Consider the following 17,388-nt stretch of genomic DNA (forward strand, 5'->3'; position numbering starts at 1 on the left):
AGGCACGGACGACACTTCCCTCAAGTCGGAAGTGGACAACGTACATGCGTCATCCGTGAGAGGGTTATTTGCGTTCCAATTCTAAAAACAAATAAAACCCAAGAAGATTTGTTATGTTAAGATGTTTCATCTACAAATGCTCATAAGAAATAACAATAAAAAAACACCCTAAAAGGAAAGGGGTACGACACCCCCTGCAGCCATCTGATTAGTTATGCGTGCATCATTGGTCCAAACTATGTCCTTGTCCTGTCCCGGGTGTGTGTGTGTGTGTGTGTGTGTGTGTGTGTGTGTGTGTGTGTGTGTGTGTGTGTGTGTGTGTGTGTGTGTGTGTGTGTGTGTGTGTGTGTGTGTGTGTGTGTGTGTGTGTGTGTGTGGAGGGGGTGGGGGGGGTCAGCATGCCAGAGCCCAAAGCCGCCTTTAAGTCCCCCCGCGATCGATAACGCTTACTCTTCCATGCACATCAGCACATAAAATCACACACTCGTGTTTATGGGGATTGTTTCATCGCGTGACATTTTTAAGTGCAATGTCACATGCTTTGATAGAGACGTCGTGTTTCTCTGCTCCCCTGCGGTTTCTCCTCGGGCCCGTTCATGGGCTCTCAAAGTCACAAACGCGTCTCAGCTGTTTTAACAATGGGCAATAACAGATGCTGTGGTGTGTATTTTATGATGTAATACATTCAGCGGGGGTGCGCTAACATCAGTGCATGAGCGTCATTTATGCTAACAGGCTATGAAATGGCTCGAATGCTGCGAAACTAAGAGAAGCACTGTCTTTTCAGGCAAAACTGTCATTATTCATTTATCGTGTAATATTCTTTTATTCTTGTCCAAATATATTGGCCATGAGGTTTTGTTTTGTTTGTTTTTTGATCCCCAAAATATTCATGTTTTATGATGATGTGCCATTACCAATAGAGACGTCCTGACGTTGACGTCACGCGTCCCATAATGGCTGTTAGCGCGACCATTTTGACAGCATAGAAAACGCGTCTGCCACTCTGAGTAAACGGCAAACGCCACACTTTAGCAATGATTGACAGCTGTTGCGGACTATCTGCCACAACAACAAAAAGGATCGAGCATGCTTCCAGGCTACCAAAAGAGGAACCAATGCGTAGCCAATGTTGCACTTTGTACATGGTGGCTAAATCAGCAGATGCTAACTCTTACCACACGCAAAATGTGGGGGAAATAATCTGTTTCGTTCCGTTTGTGCTGCTTCGGTTTAATAGATGTTAATGATAGTTGAATTTAATAACTGACTAACACCATAAAGAAGACTTTTTACCGTCTAAATGACGGCTGTCGTGGCCGATTTAGCAGCTGCTAAGTTAAGCTAACGTACATAAATAACACTGCTAAGACTTGCGAGAAACTGCCAACTTCGATGGCATTTTGACCACACGGAAATATATCCGGATTGTACAAACTTGTGAAGCCTTTGTATGATCAGATTTGAAAGCCGGCAAGAGAGGGGGTAATTTCGTATTATTTTGCTAAGTTGAACAACAACAAAAAAAACTCACGTCTATCATGTCCTTTTTATCAAAGTGACTGCCAATACTCTTGTGCGGAAAGTTGAGGGATAGACGCTAGTTTTCGCCCTCCACGCCATTGTAGCCCATTAGCGCTGCCCCATTACTTTCCTGCCTCAGGGGGGCGTGTTCAGAGAAAGTCACGTGACGTCAGGATCTCGATTTAAATGACAAAATTAGTCATTTGTTCCTTGTATTGAGCATAAAAGAACATGATGCTTAAATCGTTCATTTAAAAAAATATTTCCCTCCCCTTCAAAAACAAACCAAAACTATAAACAAAACCAATGGACAAGAAACAGATGCACAGGATGCTTTCAAGAGGAAATTCCACATTTCAAGCATCACTGAAAAAGTCATTCTTGCGTAAACTGATCGAGAAAGTAATCCATACGTGGATTCCTTTCCGCTAATCCCCTGCTGTGCTACAACGTTCCCTGTAATTCCGACATCTGAGAAGCCCCACACTGTTGGGGAAGCTGCGGCTTTGTTAGATATTCACTCTTAGCTTAGTTGTAAAAATAAATTAGGTGTGGCCAAAAAAAAGGAACAAATTTCATAAATGACCAGCTCACAAATACAAATGGTGCCTTTGCTTATGATTTCCAAAACATGTTTTTATCGTAGCTATAAATTGGCAGTGCAAATCATGCTCAATGATGATGTGTGTATCAAATTTGTGAAAGCATTTTACACGCATTTAGCATTAGCATACAAGTGCTAACACAAGAGGTAGCTCGTCTACTAGTACCGTGGTGCTTTGACTTATGATTCCCACAACCTACATTTGTTTTGTATCTAAATGGAAAGTAGTAAACAAGCTCGATTAAATCTATGCAGCAAAATTGCAAAGCCGCTGTACACATTTAGCATTAGCATGCTTGCGCTAGCACAAGAGGGCTTGTCAAAAGGTACCTTGTCTTATTTTTGCCCAAAAATTTACGTTTTGTTAGAATATATATTATTTATATTCTACTCTTTACGTGTCAATTAACTGAATGGTGAGATTCTGGTGAAGAAGTCCCTTCAATTGAAACAATTGAACTCACTCAAACAGTGGTCTGTTCAGATTGTGTGTCCTCCACTCCGGCACATCATTATTTATTGAAAAGTGGGTGAATACGAAAAGTCTCCTCCCATCAGCAAGTTCCCAGGAATACAAATCAGATTAGAGAAAAACAATAATACATCAGCCTGTGCCTCCCCTCTTCCGACCGGCTGAGACCGGTACTAGACTAAACTACCTTCAAGATAGCAAATGGAAGAAACCCGTTGCCCTTCTTCTGAGAGTGAGACAGATAAGAATACAATTCTATTCATTGAGCCATACTGCTATAACTAAATCCAAAACGGCTAAAATATGAATTGAAACTGAAAAACAATGTTAATAACTTAACAGTTTGTATTGTATCTATAAATGGACAGTGATAAACAAGCTCAATTGAATGTGTGTAGCAAATTTATTTGTAAAATCGTGGCACACGTTTAGCATTAGCATACTAGTGCTAACACACGAGGTAGCTAGATTGGTCCACGAATGCAGTGATGCCTTGACTTGTGATTGTATGTGTTTGTTAAGTTACAAACCACTGCTTGGTTATTTTGTTGTCGTTGTTATTATTATTGCTCCGTTATAGCTAACAATTAAGAAGCCACAGCTGAAATCTCAGATAATGAATTATTATTACAGCATATAGTGTTGCTTCCGTTTTGTCATCCTTGACACTGTTCTCCCGTCTCCCAAGCATCAGCTCTCGCTGCTATTTCGGTAAACACAGGCTTTTCTCCACCTGCCTGTCTCCCCTGTCCATCACACACGAGAGTCGCAGTGAGCCTAATGCCCACGAGAGCTGTCTTCTCGCCTCGACGCCGCGACTCGGCGAGCCAAGAAGGTATTAATGGCTTCCCCCCAGGAGACAACGCCGCCACGTATACGTGGCATGTGTGCTGTTTGCCGGATGCTGAACAATGACTAATTCTTCCCTAAAACTGCAAGAACATCCTCCTGCAGAGTTTGCCTAGCTTGTGTTTTTGCACCTCAGATTTCACTCCAGCTTGAGTTCACTAAAGTAAAAAAAAATAAAAAATAAAAGTACATTCCGTAAATATGTCAAAAGATTTCTGTATTGATTCTCGGGTCACAACAGCACTTTTGAAGATACTTGGAAGTTGTTCTACCCTTCGACCCAGGAGTGTTTTCCTTTCTGACCACAGGGTTGTTGTTGAAAGTTTTACTATTAAAAAGAAATGTTTTCACATCATGGCTGCAACAATAACTACAGCGGATATAAAAGATCTCCACTTCCTGTCCAAATGCCAGGTTTTTGAACTGTTCATAATTCCTTCGAGCTTGACGCATCACCCATCATCAATTTATCATTTTCTGCATGCATTTGGGTACTTGGGAAAATCTCCACTTGTAAATAAAGAGCAACCCCGACTTCCTTTCGCATTCCGAAATTCAAGGAAGGTTCATTAACTCATTCACTGCCATTGACGGCTATAGACGTCAAAAAATTCATTTGAATTATTTCTATTAGTTCAAAATAAAAATCCACTTTTGTTAACAAGAGTATGAAAACCTATAATTTTCATTATTATTATTGTGCATTTAGAACAGATATAAAATGTGTGATTAATCGTGAGTTAACTATTGAAGTCATGCGATTAATTACAATTAAAAAAATTAATCGCCTGACGCAATTTATAGACTATTAAAAATTTGGAGCGTCGGGCGATTAAAATTTGTAATAGTAATTAATCGGATGACTTCAATAGTCAAAAACTCACGATTAATCACAAATTTGATATATTTTCTAAATGTACAATAAAACAAATCTAGGTTTTCAAACTCTTGTTAACAAAAGTAGAAAAAAAAAGTTTAACCAATAAAAATAGTTCAAATGAATTTTTGACGTCTATAGCCGTCAATGGCAGTGAATGAGTTAAAGCCGCCTCTGTCGCGACTCTGTTACCGCCCCAACGGACGTTGACATTTATGCGCAAAAGCTTGCTTTTTCAGACGTACAATGTTGGTGGAGTCATTTGGAGCAAAAATATCTGAGAAGAGTTGTTTCTTATTTAAGACGCAACTGTGACAATCAAAAAGGTCAGTCGGCGCTAATTAAACAAGGACCCGCATTTTTAAAAAGACGCTACTTCAAATACCACGTATTCCCGAGAATGCCAAAGACAGCACGATAATGAATTGGGATGCTTCTTAAGGTTAGCCTTTCTATCTTCATCGCGCTTGTTTTTTTGTGTGGGTTTTTTTTTATTACGGGGTAGGTCAAAAGCAAAGCCCAACCCGCGAGACCCTGTCAGTCTGCTTCCTCGACTGCTTTCTCACACTAAATTAGTTTCAAAACGACCTGTTTCACCTCTCGCGCGCGAGGGCTGCTAAAAAATACAACACTTTAGTCCTGCAGAGCCTCTCGTGTCTCACGGCCTTTTTTGTTTAATGTATTAGCATGCTGAAATTTACATGAAGGTTTCGAAAGAAATCAATAGCAATCGACCCGATGCACAACACATTGCAGCAGCCTTTCACTTTGTATCCACTTCAGACACTGACATAACAATACGTCAATATGTCTTTATCTGCAAATCCGCCATTCTTGTTGTTGACCATCTTGTGCTGAGTTGGGCGAAGATACAGCCAGAGGCAAGCAGAATATGATGAACTCTCTTCTTCTTCTTTTTTTTTCTTCTTCTTTTTTTTTCGTGCCAAGAACCTCTTTGATGGCAGCAATTTCTGTTCATACATACTGATGAGAACAAAGTGAATCCATGCTGAGCGCTGACTGCAATGCCACTGCAGCAAAACAGACATCCGGAGTTAGCGCAGTTCTGCTTTGAAATAAAGGACAAAGTCACAATGACTCGCGTGAGGGACTTTGCTGACAAAAGACACTCTGACATGACTTGGAAGTTGTCGGAAGACTCTTGACTGAAATTCGTAGACCGGTCATCCAGTTCTGGGTTACAGGCAGGGTTGGGAGGGTTACTTTTAAAATGTAATCCGTTACAGTTACAAGTTACCTGCTAAAAAAAAAAATGTAGTTAGTAATGTAATCCAAGTACCATAATATTTAAGTAATCTAACTGGATTACTTTTGGATTACTCCAATATAGAGTATGCTCATGAAGACAAAATACAAATAAATATCACCACAATATATATTCTATACAATGTGCCCCTGCCTACAAATTGTAAAAATCCTTGTGTATTTAAAAAGCATGTCGGCGATTGATTGATTGATTGATTGATTGATAGATTGATGGCCATATGCTGTTTTCGAACTGTCACTGAAAGCAACCACACCTCACAGTTAGATAGATAGATAGCTCTCTGTCGCTCTGTCGCTCTGTTCCTCTCTCGATCTGTCCTTTTCTCTCTCTCTCTCTCGCCCTCTTTCGCTCTCTCTCATCATAGAAATTGTAATCCCTCGAGGTAATCCCCATTTTTAATAAATGCACCTGTAATCTGATTACATGTTTTTTCCTGTAACTGTAATGGACTACAGTTACCTTTTTTTTGTAATCTGATTACGTAACGGCGGCACATGTATTCCGTTACTCCCCAAGCCTGGTTACAAGTCATCAAAGATGAGCTGATCGTGAATCAGCTGTGTTGGAGAAGGGAAACATCCAAAACCTGCAGGGCTGGGGACTTGCCACCCCTGCTTTAGCCACAGGTGCTTCTAATCAACCGACAGGTAAACGAGCTCAATGTGTGGGCGCTTGAGCTCGTTTACCTGCAGGTTGAGTTGAAGTCCTTGTGGTTAAAGCCAAACGAGGGCAGGGTTTTTACTTCCTGGACTTGGATTTGCCACCTCTGGTCTTCGTAGCGTCATCAATTAACTACAGTGAGTGCTGCTTTAATTAGGGCTACTCTCACATGCTCTACATCAGTGTTCCTCAACCCTGGTCCTCGGGGCACACTATCCAGCCTGTTTTCCATGTCTCCCTATTCCAACCAGGGTTATTATAGTTTTGGAATTGTTCATTTTAGTTCGTTTTTATTTCGTTTTGAGTTTTGTTTTTTTAAATGGAGTTAGTTTTCAGGGTGGTTACGTTAGTTTTTATTAGTTTTTGTTATTTAATAAATGTTTTAGTTTTAGTTAGTTTCAGTATTGAGTTTTTTTAAGTGTGTATTACTTGTGCGCAATATTTTTTTTAAAAAACTTTTCTTTTTTGCTTTTCTATTGGCTGCTGCTAGATGACGTGACTTTTTTGTGACACACTTTCAAATGTCCTTATTCTGGTTAATATCAAAATAAATCATCCCCAAAAGCTCATGCATTAAACGAAGGACATTTTTGCTGTAATTATAGTTAGTTTTAGTTAGTTTTGCAAACATAAAATGTAGTTTCAGTTAGTTTTCGTTTAAAAAAAAAAAAGCACTTTCGTTTTTATTTTATTTCGTTAACGAAATTGTTTTGGGGATTTTAGTTCTAGTTTTTTCGTTAGTTTTAGTTAGTTTTGCAAACATAAAATGTAGTTTCAGTTAGTTTTCGTAAAAAAAAAAAAAGCATTTTCGTTTTTATTTTATTTCGTTAACGAAATTGTTTTGGGGATTTTAGTTCTAGTTTTTTCGTTAGTTTTAGTTAGCTAAAATAACCTTGATTCCAACGCAGCTGATTCCAATGACAACTCATCATCAAGCTCTGGAGAAACCTAATAACGATCCTCAGCTGCGTTGGAATAGGGAGACATGGAAAACAGGACCCGGGTTGAGAAACACTGCGCTACAGTCTTTGGAACTTCAAAATCACGTACTGCAAATAGGACAACTTTCGTCTTTAGGAATGTGGCCATGCGGGACTCTAGTCATTCGGACTAGAGAACCACTTCCGGGCACTGAGAGTGAGCAGTCTTTCGCAGAAGCAAGAACTTGTTTCACGGCTCCCTACGTGCCCACAAATAATCAATTAACTCTGCTATAATTGTATATTTAAAAACAAAGAAAAGAAGAAAAATGCGGGTTATTTTTGTTGTTCATTTGGGTTCAGAGAACATCATCAGGTCTGCACTAAATTCCACATTCGGTGCTCTTCTTTTCATGGGTTCAACCTAATTATTCCTTTGCCACTAGCTTCAAGTGTAACAGAGTAATGAGCAGAGGCCCTCAGGTCTGTAAACAGGGGGGCGTATGTGCTGAGCAACGTGGAATTGCTTTCATGGGATCTGGGATGCCTGGTTACCATGGTGATGCTGTTCATAAAATCCTGCATCTTCCAATGCTTGTTTTTTTGTTTTGTTTTTTGTTGGAAATTCACAAGCTCCATTTTGTTTGCACACAAACTTTTTTTCTGTTAAGGTCAAATGTGAAGTCAACGCTTAGAGTTCAAGTTTTGTGCGTCCCAGTCAGAGGTTCCGGGTTCGAATCCCTGCTTTTCACGGTGCCATCTTAATGAGGAAAAAGAGCAGTTCAGAAAATGGACGGAAGGATGCTTTGTGATCTTTATTGTGTCAGGTGATGTATTTTACAGAAGAGCTACATTTGCGTCTGTCACCATAGATCACAAAATTGCAGTCGTGCCGTGACGTCCCCTCAATTATGGGACGGCGCCCAAGAAAAAGGAAAGGCGATGGATGGCTGTCGGCGTCCTCAGGGCAGACAAAGCAAAGCAATCTGTCACTGCTCTCAATTATTTGGTTACAAAAACAAACAGGTCTGTTATTTTTTTTTTTTTTTTTTTTTTTTTTTTTTTTACAAGCACAAAACAACACGTTCAAAAAAACGCGTCCATCCATCATGCAGAGGCCAACGTGTCAAATTGAAATCTGACATTTAGAGCCTGGACGCCTTCACTCACTCGATCTCATATGAACTATAGCAAGTGACAAAATGGTTTGTATCAGGCTTGTCCCTGGTGGAGGCCTGTGATCATGCGGCATTTTGCCGAAATGTCACATTTGGTGTTCTTTTGCATGCAGTCACAGAGGATGGACAGTACTGTAATGCATGGACATCTCGTAGCATCCATATGCAATTAAAAATCTTTTTTGGGGGGGCATCAGTTACTTTTAGCTTCCATTACGATGTTCAACTCCAAATGTCTACACTTACAATGTAGCAGTCATTATCTAAGAGAGATCATCAATTCCAGTTGTTTGGTTATCGAGTCATTTTTTTAATCTTTTCCCTCGCTGGAACGCCTACTGCTTTTTAAAATGAGCAAAAACTGGCGTGCCGGCAACAATTAGCAAATAATCAAATAAAGCAACAGCTGCTTTGTTGCATTCACAGACAATGGCAGAGGCGCCGAGCAAAACTCATCGATCTCTCGGCGTGCGTTTGTGAAGTCCAGCCTCCTCCATGGCGTGTACCCAATTAGTTAGGTACGCTTCGCGGGAGGCAATGCAAAATGGCCGCCGGTGGCTTCACGCACACGTCCTTACCATGGCGATGAACGAGCGTCTCGCGAGAGGAATCTTGTCTTTTGACTGTTGGGGTTCGAATCCATACGAGAGCGTAAATAAATGACACTTAAAGTGCCTAAAAGTGTTCAAATGTTGATTATTGGCTTGGACATTCTAATTTGGTTTAACAAGATATCAAAGGCATTGAGGATCTTATATGTATTTTTTTGTTTTTTTTACTCATTGATTGTTATGACCAAATAAACTAATTAAATGAACAAAATGGTAATGCCTTTTTTTTTTTTTTAATCAATTTTGGAACCACTGTTAAAAACCCAGAAGTTACTTGTAAGCCAACCCCTACTTTCTTCCTGTTTTAAAGACGAGCTTCAATTTCATTGGGTAAGATTCATGTCGGTTAATAGGGAAAGACGCGCAAGTCCCACAACCAGGAAGTAGACGCAAGAACGACTGATGTAACACCCAAGAAATAAGATTAAATATCTCTGGCCATGCTTGTTGTCGTGGGTTTGTGGGGCCGCGCTAAGTTCTCGACAACGGCCCGGGTTGGGTGCGCTGGGAGAGATTTATGAATCATGTGTAAACACTAACTGCGATGCGGACGCAGAAAACTGCATAAGCTAAAACCAGCATAAGCCTTGAATCATGACCAAAGAAAATGAATATTCATATTATCGGTGTAGTTATGAATCCAACCTGAAACAACTGTCAAAATAAGAAAAAGTGTTTCCGCCCGGTTTCGAACCGGGGACCTGAGGTGAACCCGTACACTACGGACACGGGTAACGTTTGTTTCATAGATTTTAATGGGCTTGTTTAGTTGAACACAAAAACTACCGTACGGCAATAGGTAGATAGGCCAAATCTGCCATCTAGTGGAAGAACAGTTTATTGTTGAGCCTATCACCATTGCCAACCTTTTCAAAACTTTTGTAACTTCCGAGTTTTTCCAGAGATAGTTGGAGGCAAAACCAGGCAGTAAATCTCACTTTTACTCATCATTATCGTGCTCCATAAGACGTGATCTGTATGCCCATTAGACGTCCAATGTTTAGTGGAACGTCTATTAATCACAATAAAGTCCCAAAACAAAAGCTATGACTGACACAAGAATTTATTGGCACTGAAATTAAAGTTTAAACATATTTTTAATCGCCCAAAGACGAGCTTCAACTTCATTGGGAAAGATACATGTCAATCAACGGGGAAAGGCGTGGAAGTCCCACAACCAGGAAGTAGACTGAACAAGAACAGACGATGGATGTCATGCCGAAGAAATGAAAATAAAACATGTCTCTGAAAGCCGTTGTATGGGTGCTAGTTGTCGTGGGTTTGTGGAATCGCGCTAAAGCTCTCGACAACGGCCTGGCGAGGACCCCCACGATGGGTTGGCTGCACTGGGAGAGGTTCATGTGTAACACCGACTGCGACGCGGACCCGGATACCTGCATAAGGTAAAACGCATAACAAACCTTAAACCAAGACAGAAAACAATGAATATTCTTTTTTTTTTTTTTTGTCTTTTTTTTTGGTATCGTTTTGAAGGCAACCTTGAACTGTCAAAAATGTATAATAATTCTGCTCGGTTTCGAACCGTCGACCTTCTCCGCGTGAGGCAAACGTGATAATTTGCACACTACGCAAACTGGTAAAAGTGACAATTATTTGTTTATGAATGCATACAGCACGGAAGTGGCCAGTTCGTAGTGTAAGTTCAGTTGTCCTCAACCCTGGTCCTCGGGGACCGGTATCCAACCTGTTTTCCATGTCTCCCGCAGCCAACACAGGTGATTCATATCATCAGCTAATTAGCAAGCTCTGGAGAAGCCTGATAACGATTCCCACCTGTGTTGGCTGTAGGAGACATGGCAAACAGGCTGGATACCGGTCCCCGAGGACCAGGGTTGAGGACCACTGGTGTAGTTGTCATGTTTGTTTCATAGTTTCACACGAGAAATGAGCGCATATATTTTATTTTTATATGGATTTGTGACTGTAGTTAAACACTAAAACTACAGTACATAATTATTTTGCATGAAGGGTAACAGGTCCATACGTAGGTAAAATCTGCCATGTTGTGAAAAATCTGTTGTGTTTTTCAACTTTTTTTTTAAAGCGACCATGTAAGGTGTATTTTTCTTCTTTCTTAATAACCATGCTTTTTTTAACAACCATGTATATGTAAGTAAGGTGTTGTTGTTTTACGACCTGCATAGTAGTTAAGAACAAACAACTAAAAGGGCGACTTTGAACTGGTAAAAATGAAAAGTGTTTCCGCCCGGTTTCGAACCGGGGACCTTTCGCGTGTGAGGCGAACGTGATAACCACTACACTACGGAAACTGGTAAGATATTGTGTAAAATGTTATATATGAATACGTACACCACGGAGGTTGCTAGGGTAGTTGTCACGTTTGTAAGGTGTTTTTTTTTAACAAGCATGTATAAGTAAGTAAGGTGTTGTTGTTTTACGACCTGCATAGTAAGGCGTTTAAAAAAAAAGAACAAAAAAACAATCTTGAACTGGCAGAAACGAAAAGTGTTTCCGCCCGGTCTCGAACCGGGGACCTTTCGCGTGTTAGGCGAACGTGATAACCACTACACTACGGAAACTGGTTTAAGATAAGGTAAAATGTTATTTATGAATACATACACCACGTAAGTTGTCTAGTCACGTTCGTTTTTCGTTTTATACTTTCACACGAGAAACGAGCGGATATGCAATCTTGGACTGGCAAAAATGAAAAGTGTTTCCGTACGGTTTCGACCTTTTAACCACTACACTACGGAAACTGGTAAAAGACATGGGAAAATGTTATTTATAAATACATACACCACGAAAATTGCCGGGGTTGTCACGTTCGTTTCATACTTTCACACGAGAAACGAGCGGATATAATTTTATATGGGTTTGTGACTGGACAATTTTGCCATCTAGTGGAAGAGCAATTTATTGCTGTGCCTGTCACCATGACGTCATATATAGATGAACGAAAAAATACATAATTTGTAGTGATTTCCTAACATCTGTTGCGCTTTTCCAGTGAACGTCTGTACATGCAGATAGCAGACGTCATGGCGGCAGAGGGTTGGAGGGATGCCGGTTACCAGTACGTCTGCATTGACGACTGTTGGATGGATCAGAGTCGAGACCCCGGGGGCCGCCTGCAAGCAGACCCCCGCAGGTTCCCGGGGGGCATCAAGAAACTGGCTGACTATGTGAGTGCTTTTTATACAAAAGAGGAGTGAGATGTGGCAATCCAGTGCAGTACATTAGTTACAGGTCATTATCTTAAGACATGTAATTGTTATTGCAACACTGCCCTCTCCTGGAGACTATTGGTCTAAAAGTAAAAGCTTTGCTTCCAGGTGCACTCAAAGGGACTGAAGTTGGGCATTTACGCAGATGTTGGCAGAACCACCTGTGCCGGATACCCTGGCAGTCTGGCTCACTACGACACGGACGCCCAGACATTTGCAGAGTGGGAAGTCGACCTGCTCAAATTTGACGGCTGCTCCATGGACGCCACTTTGCTTGAGGAAGGTAAGCACGAGTGTCCATTTTGTGATTGACATGTTTTACAGTTGTCTCAGCATGCCCAATCTGTATCAATTGTTTTTCTTCAGGCTATGTCAACATGTCCAAAGCACTGAACAGAACCTTTAGACCCATCCTATATTCCTGTGAGTGGCCTTTGTACGAGTGGCCGACCCAAAAGGTAACACTTGATCCCAAATGTGCCAATTCTGGACCACCAAGATATGATTTAAGTCGCAATCCTGTGACCGCCAGCCGAACTACAACGCCATTGCAGAGACGTGCAACCAGTGGCGCAACTTCGCAGACGTCTACGATTCATGGAGCAGCATCAAATCCACCTTAGACTGGACTGCTTCGCACCAGGACATCATCGTCCCCTCAGCCGGTCCCGGGGGGTGGAATGACCCAGATATGGTGCGTCCGTTTTTGTTTTTTGATTCAAACCTGCAGTTGATCTCCTAAGATGTGTTTTCTCCATGACCTCTAAGTTGGTGATCGGGAACTTTGGCCTGAGTCGGGACCAGCAGGAGTCCCAGATGGCGCTGTGGGCCATCATGGCGGCCCCGTTGCTCATGTCCAACGACCTGAGGTCCATCTGTGGGCACTCCAAGGAGCTGCTGCAGAACCGCCACATCATCGCTATTAGCCAGGATGAGCTGGGCAAGCAGGGATGCCGCACAGCCAAGGTGGGTCCTTGAATCCCACATCCTGGTATATTTTTTTAAATGATTTGTTCTACAGGTGAACCATTTTGAGGTGTGGGAGAGGCCCGTGTCTAACGGCAGGCTTGCCATAGCAGTACTCAATGCGCTGGAGATCGGCGGTCCACGCCGGTTCTCCTTGCAAGCGGCTCCCGGCTGGAAGATGTGCAGCCCGCTTTGCAACGTCACCCAGATTCTGCCCCAGTATGAGGAGGTCGGGGTTCGGATGGGACACCGGGTCTCCGTTAACCCTTCAGGCACCGCTCTGCTCGTCATCACTTCCAGCGGCAGCCACGATAAAACATTCCTTCAGATGAAAATGTCCGAAAAGCGGAGACTCCTCTAGACCGTTAAACAAAAATCTTTTTGCAATTAGACTGCAAAGACTTGAACTTTTCCACAAGCACAGTGAAAAGTACTCATACGATGTCATGATCAATTTTAACACATTTATTGAAAACTGTGAAAACTTGAAGCAGAAGAGTGGCCCGCGTCTTAGAACTGGATAACCTGGCCCTGTTGAGAGAACAAACGCGTGTGTCAGGAGGGGAAAACATAACATGAACAAAGATGTCAATGGCAGAAATGTGACTAAGATGGAGCAACGGAAACCAAATGTTGATATGCACAAGTTACTCCACCAGTCATCTCGTTTTGACCTTTGGACAGTGAGGGATGACAACTGCGCTTTATTTACAATCCTATTTTTAAAACTTGTGTAATTCAGCTTTCAATTCCACTTTTTCTTGTTGCCTCTCTGCACCTTTTGTACTTTTGTCTTTGTGTGCAGCTTGATTTTTACAAAGTACTACCTTGAAATAATGCTGACTTCTATTATCACATCATTATAGAACAAACATCTGTTTAGAACAAGGTTCAATAAAAGACACTGAACACTCAAGTCAACCCCCCCAAGAAAAAACAATCTTGAAATAAAACACCTTAAAAAAAAAAGGCTCTCTGTGACCATTATCTTGCCGACCTTAGTATTAATACAGCAGTTATTAACGAGGGCTGAGTAAAAAATAAAAAATCAATCGAAATGGGTCGATCGATCCATGTGAAAATAGAATTTTACTTAATTAAAGGTAAAGTCAACCCATTTTTTTGGACAACAATATGTTCTATGTAGCCCCACTAGTCTAAATGTGGTTTTCTGGTTGATATTGTGTAAGTGGAATATGAGTTAAGCAGCAAAATCCAGCCGTTTTTATCCGTTTCAGGGGGCGGCCATTTTGCCACTTTCTGTCGACTGAAGATGACATCACAGATGCTCAGGACTCAGGTAGCAAGCAATCACAGTGCAGCTTCAGAAAACAAGTGAGCTGTGATTGGTCATTGCCCGAGCGACAGTCAACAGCATGTGACAAAATGGCCGCCCACTAAAATGGATAAAACCAGCTGGATTTTGCTTCATAATTTATATACCACAATTGTAACAATCAGAATGTCATGTTTAGACTAGTGAGGTCACATATAACATATTGTCAAGAAATGTTTAAGGTTGACTTCCACTTTAAAGGCCTACATGTTTTTTTTCTTGCCGTTTCTTGAAATGTATTATTCAAATGAATTCAAGTGTCTTCTTACATTTATGAAAAAAAAACTCTTTGCACTTTAAGAATTCAGAAACCTTTTAATTTACTTTTAAAATTTAAATAATTAGATCAAATAAAAAAATATTGTACTCCATGAAACCTTTAACTGGATTGTAAATCAATCAAAGTGAATCCTAAATCGAAACTAAGGCTACGTTCACACTGCAGGGCGTGATGCCCAATTTGGATTTTTTGTCAAATCCGATCTTTTTATGTACTGTTCACATTACAAAAGCAAACGCGACATCTAACGTGAACGCCCGTGATGCGACTCGCATGCGCAAAGAGCACACGCCGAGTGACGTACGCCCCAAAACAACGACGTCACGTCGCAGTGTTCACGGAAGTAACCCGACTCGCAACGTTTTGCCGCCGGCCAAGCCGCTAAGACAAGCGACTTTTATCAGTGTCATATGCAAATTGAGCTGTGCCAACGCACGCTAGATTGGTGGACTCGTTTTGCGGACGTGCTGAGAGTTCGACTCATGTGTCTGCATACATTATGCAAATTCCTCCTCATTTCATTGAGAAGTCTACCGAAGACGACGTCGCGTCATCGCGTACGTGATGAACCGTCTGCAGGGCTGAATTTCTACCGTCGCCACACATGTCAACTTTATGCTTAATGTTTCAAATGGGATTAAATTAAAAATGTAACACAGTTACTCAAAACAGCTTTGTATAGATTCACAGAAGTGTCAGTAGTCTCGCTTCCAAGCACTTTCTCTCAGTATCGGGCTTTTGATGACGTATGAATCGGATGCGTGCGGATGAAAAATTCATTGCATCTGTGACAAAAATTGGTCGACAAATAAATGTCTACCTCAAAACTATATTTGTTTTATGCTCTCGCGTGGACATTTGTTGTTGTGGACAACCGCATCCACATTACAGAATTCCGCAAAAGAAACACCCATCTATGGATTACGCTCAGGGTTACGTCTATGCTTAAAATTGACAAATTAACGTTTGATGTCGTTACTGCGAAGCGGAGCTGGAGTCGCTCGGAAATGGAAAGGTACGTTTGTGACAACCCTACTCACGTCTCCATTGAAGTACAAATGTAAGCAAATGTTGCCGTTAGCAAGACTTGCTTGCGTCTTACCTTTCTCTTCTTGTCACCGCCCAACTCAAAGTGCTTGCATCGCTTGATGGCCAACATTCTCTTGGATCTGCAGTTAGCCTCCATGCACTCGAGCCTCAGCACAATCTTCTTGGTTGTCTTAGCCTGGAAACAATCACCATTATAGCGAGCGCAGGTTCACACATGCACGGCAGGACTTTCACAGTCAGCGTGGTCCAACTCACCTTTTTACGGAAGATGGGCTTGGTCTGACCACCGTAGCCGCTCTGCTTCCTGTCGTATCTCCTCTTACCTGCAAGATATTCACGTCAGCGGAGTTCATTTTGGCTAATTATACAGCCCATACGGCTGTTCGTTCACAACACTTTATTGCAACATGCTGTAAATAAACATCTCCGTTGTCGCAAATTGTTCAATAAAAGAATGTAGGATGTGTTGCTAACCAATGTCATGCACTTTTGTGCAGCAATATATGAGGCATGTGACGAAAAAAACTAATATAACGGGATCACTTTAAATGCATGCAGGCCAAATTACACACACCAACAAGTCACTTACCCTGAGCATAAAGGGAATCCTTGCCCTTCTTGTACTGGGTGACTTTGTGGGGTTGGTGCTTCTTGCACTTCTTGCAGTAGGTCCTGCGGGTCTTCGGGACGTTCACCTGAGGACATCGCGACAGTCAGCAATATGACACTACCGCCTATATTTCAAAATGAGTACTAAATAAACTGCTTAATCGTTAAGTCGTGCAAGGTGATAAACAATTTGCACGGGTTTGACAAGCTCGCAAATAGCGCTTTAGTGTTACCGCATGATATAACGTTAGAATTGAACTCGAAATTACACCCAAGTGAATCCAATTTAAGTACTGTTAGTGACACATAATTGTTATTTTCAACTCATGTAATCAAGACACGTTTAACAACCAATAGGCCGGTTAACCGTGATAAAAGCTAGCAGCTAGCCAAGAAGGTAACGTCGCGATTTTTCGTCCCAAAACTCAACAAACGTGACAAATAACGGCACGGTTGCAAGAAGAAAAACATTATACGCTTGTGTGGACAACCAAAGGTCATCGATGGCTTATTTAACTGTGAGATTAAAATCGATTCTCCTAAGTGTATCGCTGTGTTCATTTCGTACCATGTTTGCGTCCCAAAGCAGAGCAAAAGAGGAAGTCCAGAATCGGAAGCACTTGTTTTAGTGCAGCGCTGCGGCAAATGCCTACACTGCCCCCCTGCGACGAAAATTCGCACAGCGGACGCACACACACGCACTTTAATTTTAACAGCTTTAATAAAATACACAATAAACATCTTTAACACAATATTACACTATATGAATTGTAAAAAATATATATTTTAATGCCTTTCCATGTAGCATTAATTTCAATAAACAATTTTAGTTCACTATCTAGTGTAAACCAAGAAGGAATTTAAAGCTGTGTTAATGTTTAGCCCGTCTTTCACTTGTCACCTAAAACCGTCCAGAGGGCTGATATGAAAATGAGCAGCAAGAGAGAAAGAGAGA

The 17,388-nt window shown here is 41.4% G+C and overlaps 2 protein-coding genes and 2 non-coding genes across 4 annotated transcripts; 1 reads left to right on the top strand and 3 right to left on the bottom strand.

The window, feature by feature from the left end:
* Window positions 1-10,167: 10,167 nt before the first annotated feature.
* Window positions 10,168-14,112, top strand: gla (galactosidase, alpha). The gene is made up of 7 exons (XM_086084717.1): window positions 10,168-10,386; window positions 11,976-12,150; window positions 12,301-12,475; window positions 12,559-12,650; window positions 12,725-12,886; window positions 12,961-13,158; window positions 13,214-14,112. The coding sequence occupies exons 1-7, from the start codon at window positions 10,223-10,225 to the stop codon at window positions 13,517-13,519; spliced, it is 1,272 nt and encodes a 423-aa protein (XP_085940843.1). The 5' UTR covers window positions 10,168-10,222; the 3' UTR covers window positions 13,520-14,112.
* On the bottom strand, window positions 11,202-11,274 carry trnav-cac (transfer RNA valine (anticodon CAC)). The gene has a single exon. It is a non-coding gene; the product is annotated as a tRNA-Val (tRNA).
* trnav-aac (transfer RNA valine (anticodon AAC)) lies at window positions 11,472-11,544 on the bottom strand. Its single transcript has one exon. It is a non-coding gene; the product is annotated as a tRNA-Val (tRNA).
* On the bottom strand, window positions 13,609-17,056 carry rpl36a (ribosomal protein L36A). The gene is made up of 5 exons (XM_086084718.1): window positions 17,002-17,056; window positions 16,414-16,519; window positions 16,080-16,147; window positions 15,877-15,999; window positions 13,609-13,689 (listed from the first exon to the last, which is right to left on the bottom strand). The coding sequence occupies exons 1-5, from the start codon at window positions 17,002-17,004 to the stop codon at window positions 13,669-13,671; spliced, it is 321 nt and encodes a 106-aa protein (XP_085940844.1). The 5' UTR covers window positions 17,005-17,056; the 3' UTR covers window positions 13,609-13,668.
* Between the last annotated feature and the right edge of the window lie 332 nt (window positions 17,057-17,388).

This window comes from Leptonotus elevatus, chromosome 9 (assembly GCF_054856555.1).
Source record: "Leptonotus elevatus isolate MCC_2025b chromosome 9, RoL_Lele_1.0, whole genome shotgun sequence".
NCBI lineage: Eukaryota > Metazoa > Chordata > Actinopteri > Syngnathiformes > Syngnathidae > Leptonotus > Leptonotus elevatus.

Coding starts and splice junctions, on each gene's coding strand:
- rpl36a (XM_086084718.1), bottom strand. Junction 16,000..16,079: donor AGCCCATCTTCCGTAAAAAG/GTGAGTTGGACC, acceptor GATTGTTTCCAG/GCTAAGACAACCAAGAAGAT. Junction 13,690..15,876: donor GCGGTGACAAGAAGAGAAAG/GTAAGACGCAAG, acceptor TTCTCTCAACAG/GGCCAGGTTATCCAGTTCTA.
- gla (XM_086084717.1), top strand. CDS start 10,223: ATGTCTCTGAAAGCCGTTGTATGGGTGCTAGTTGTCGTGGGTTTGTGG. Junction 10,387..11,975: donor GACCCGGATACCTGCATAAG/GTAAAACGCATA, acceptor GCGCTTTTCCAG/TGAACGTCTGTACATGCAGA. Junction 12,887..12,960: donor GGTGGAATGACCCAGATATG/GTGCGTCCGTTT, acceptor ATGACCTCTAAG/TTGGTGATCGGGAACTTTGG.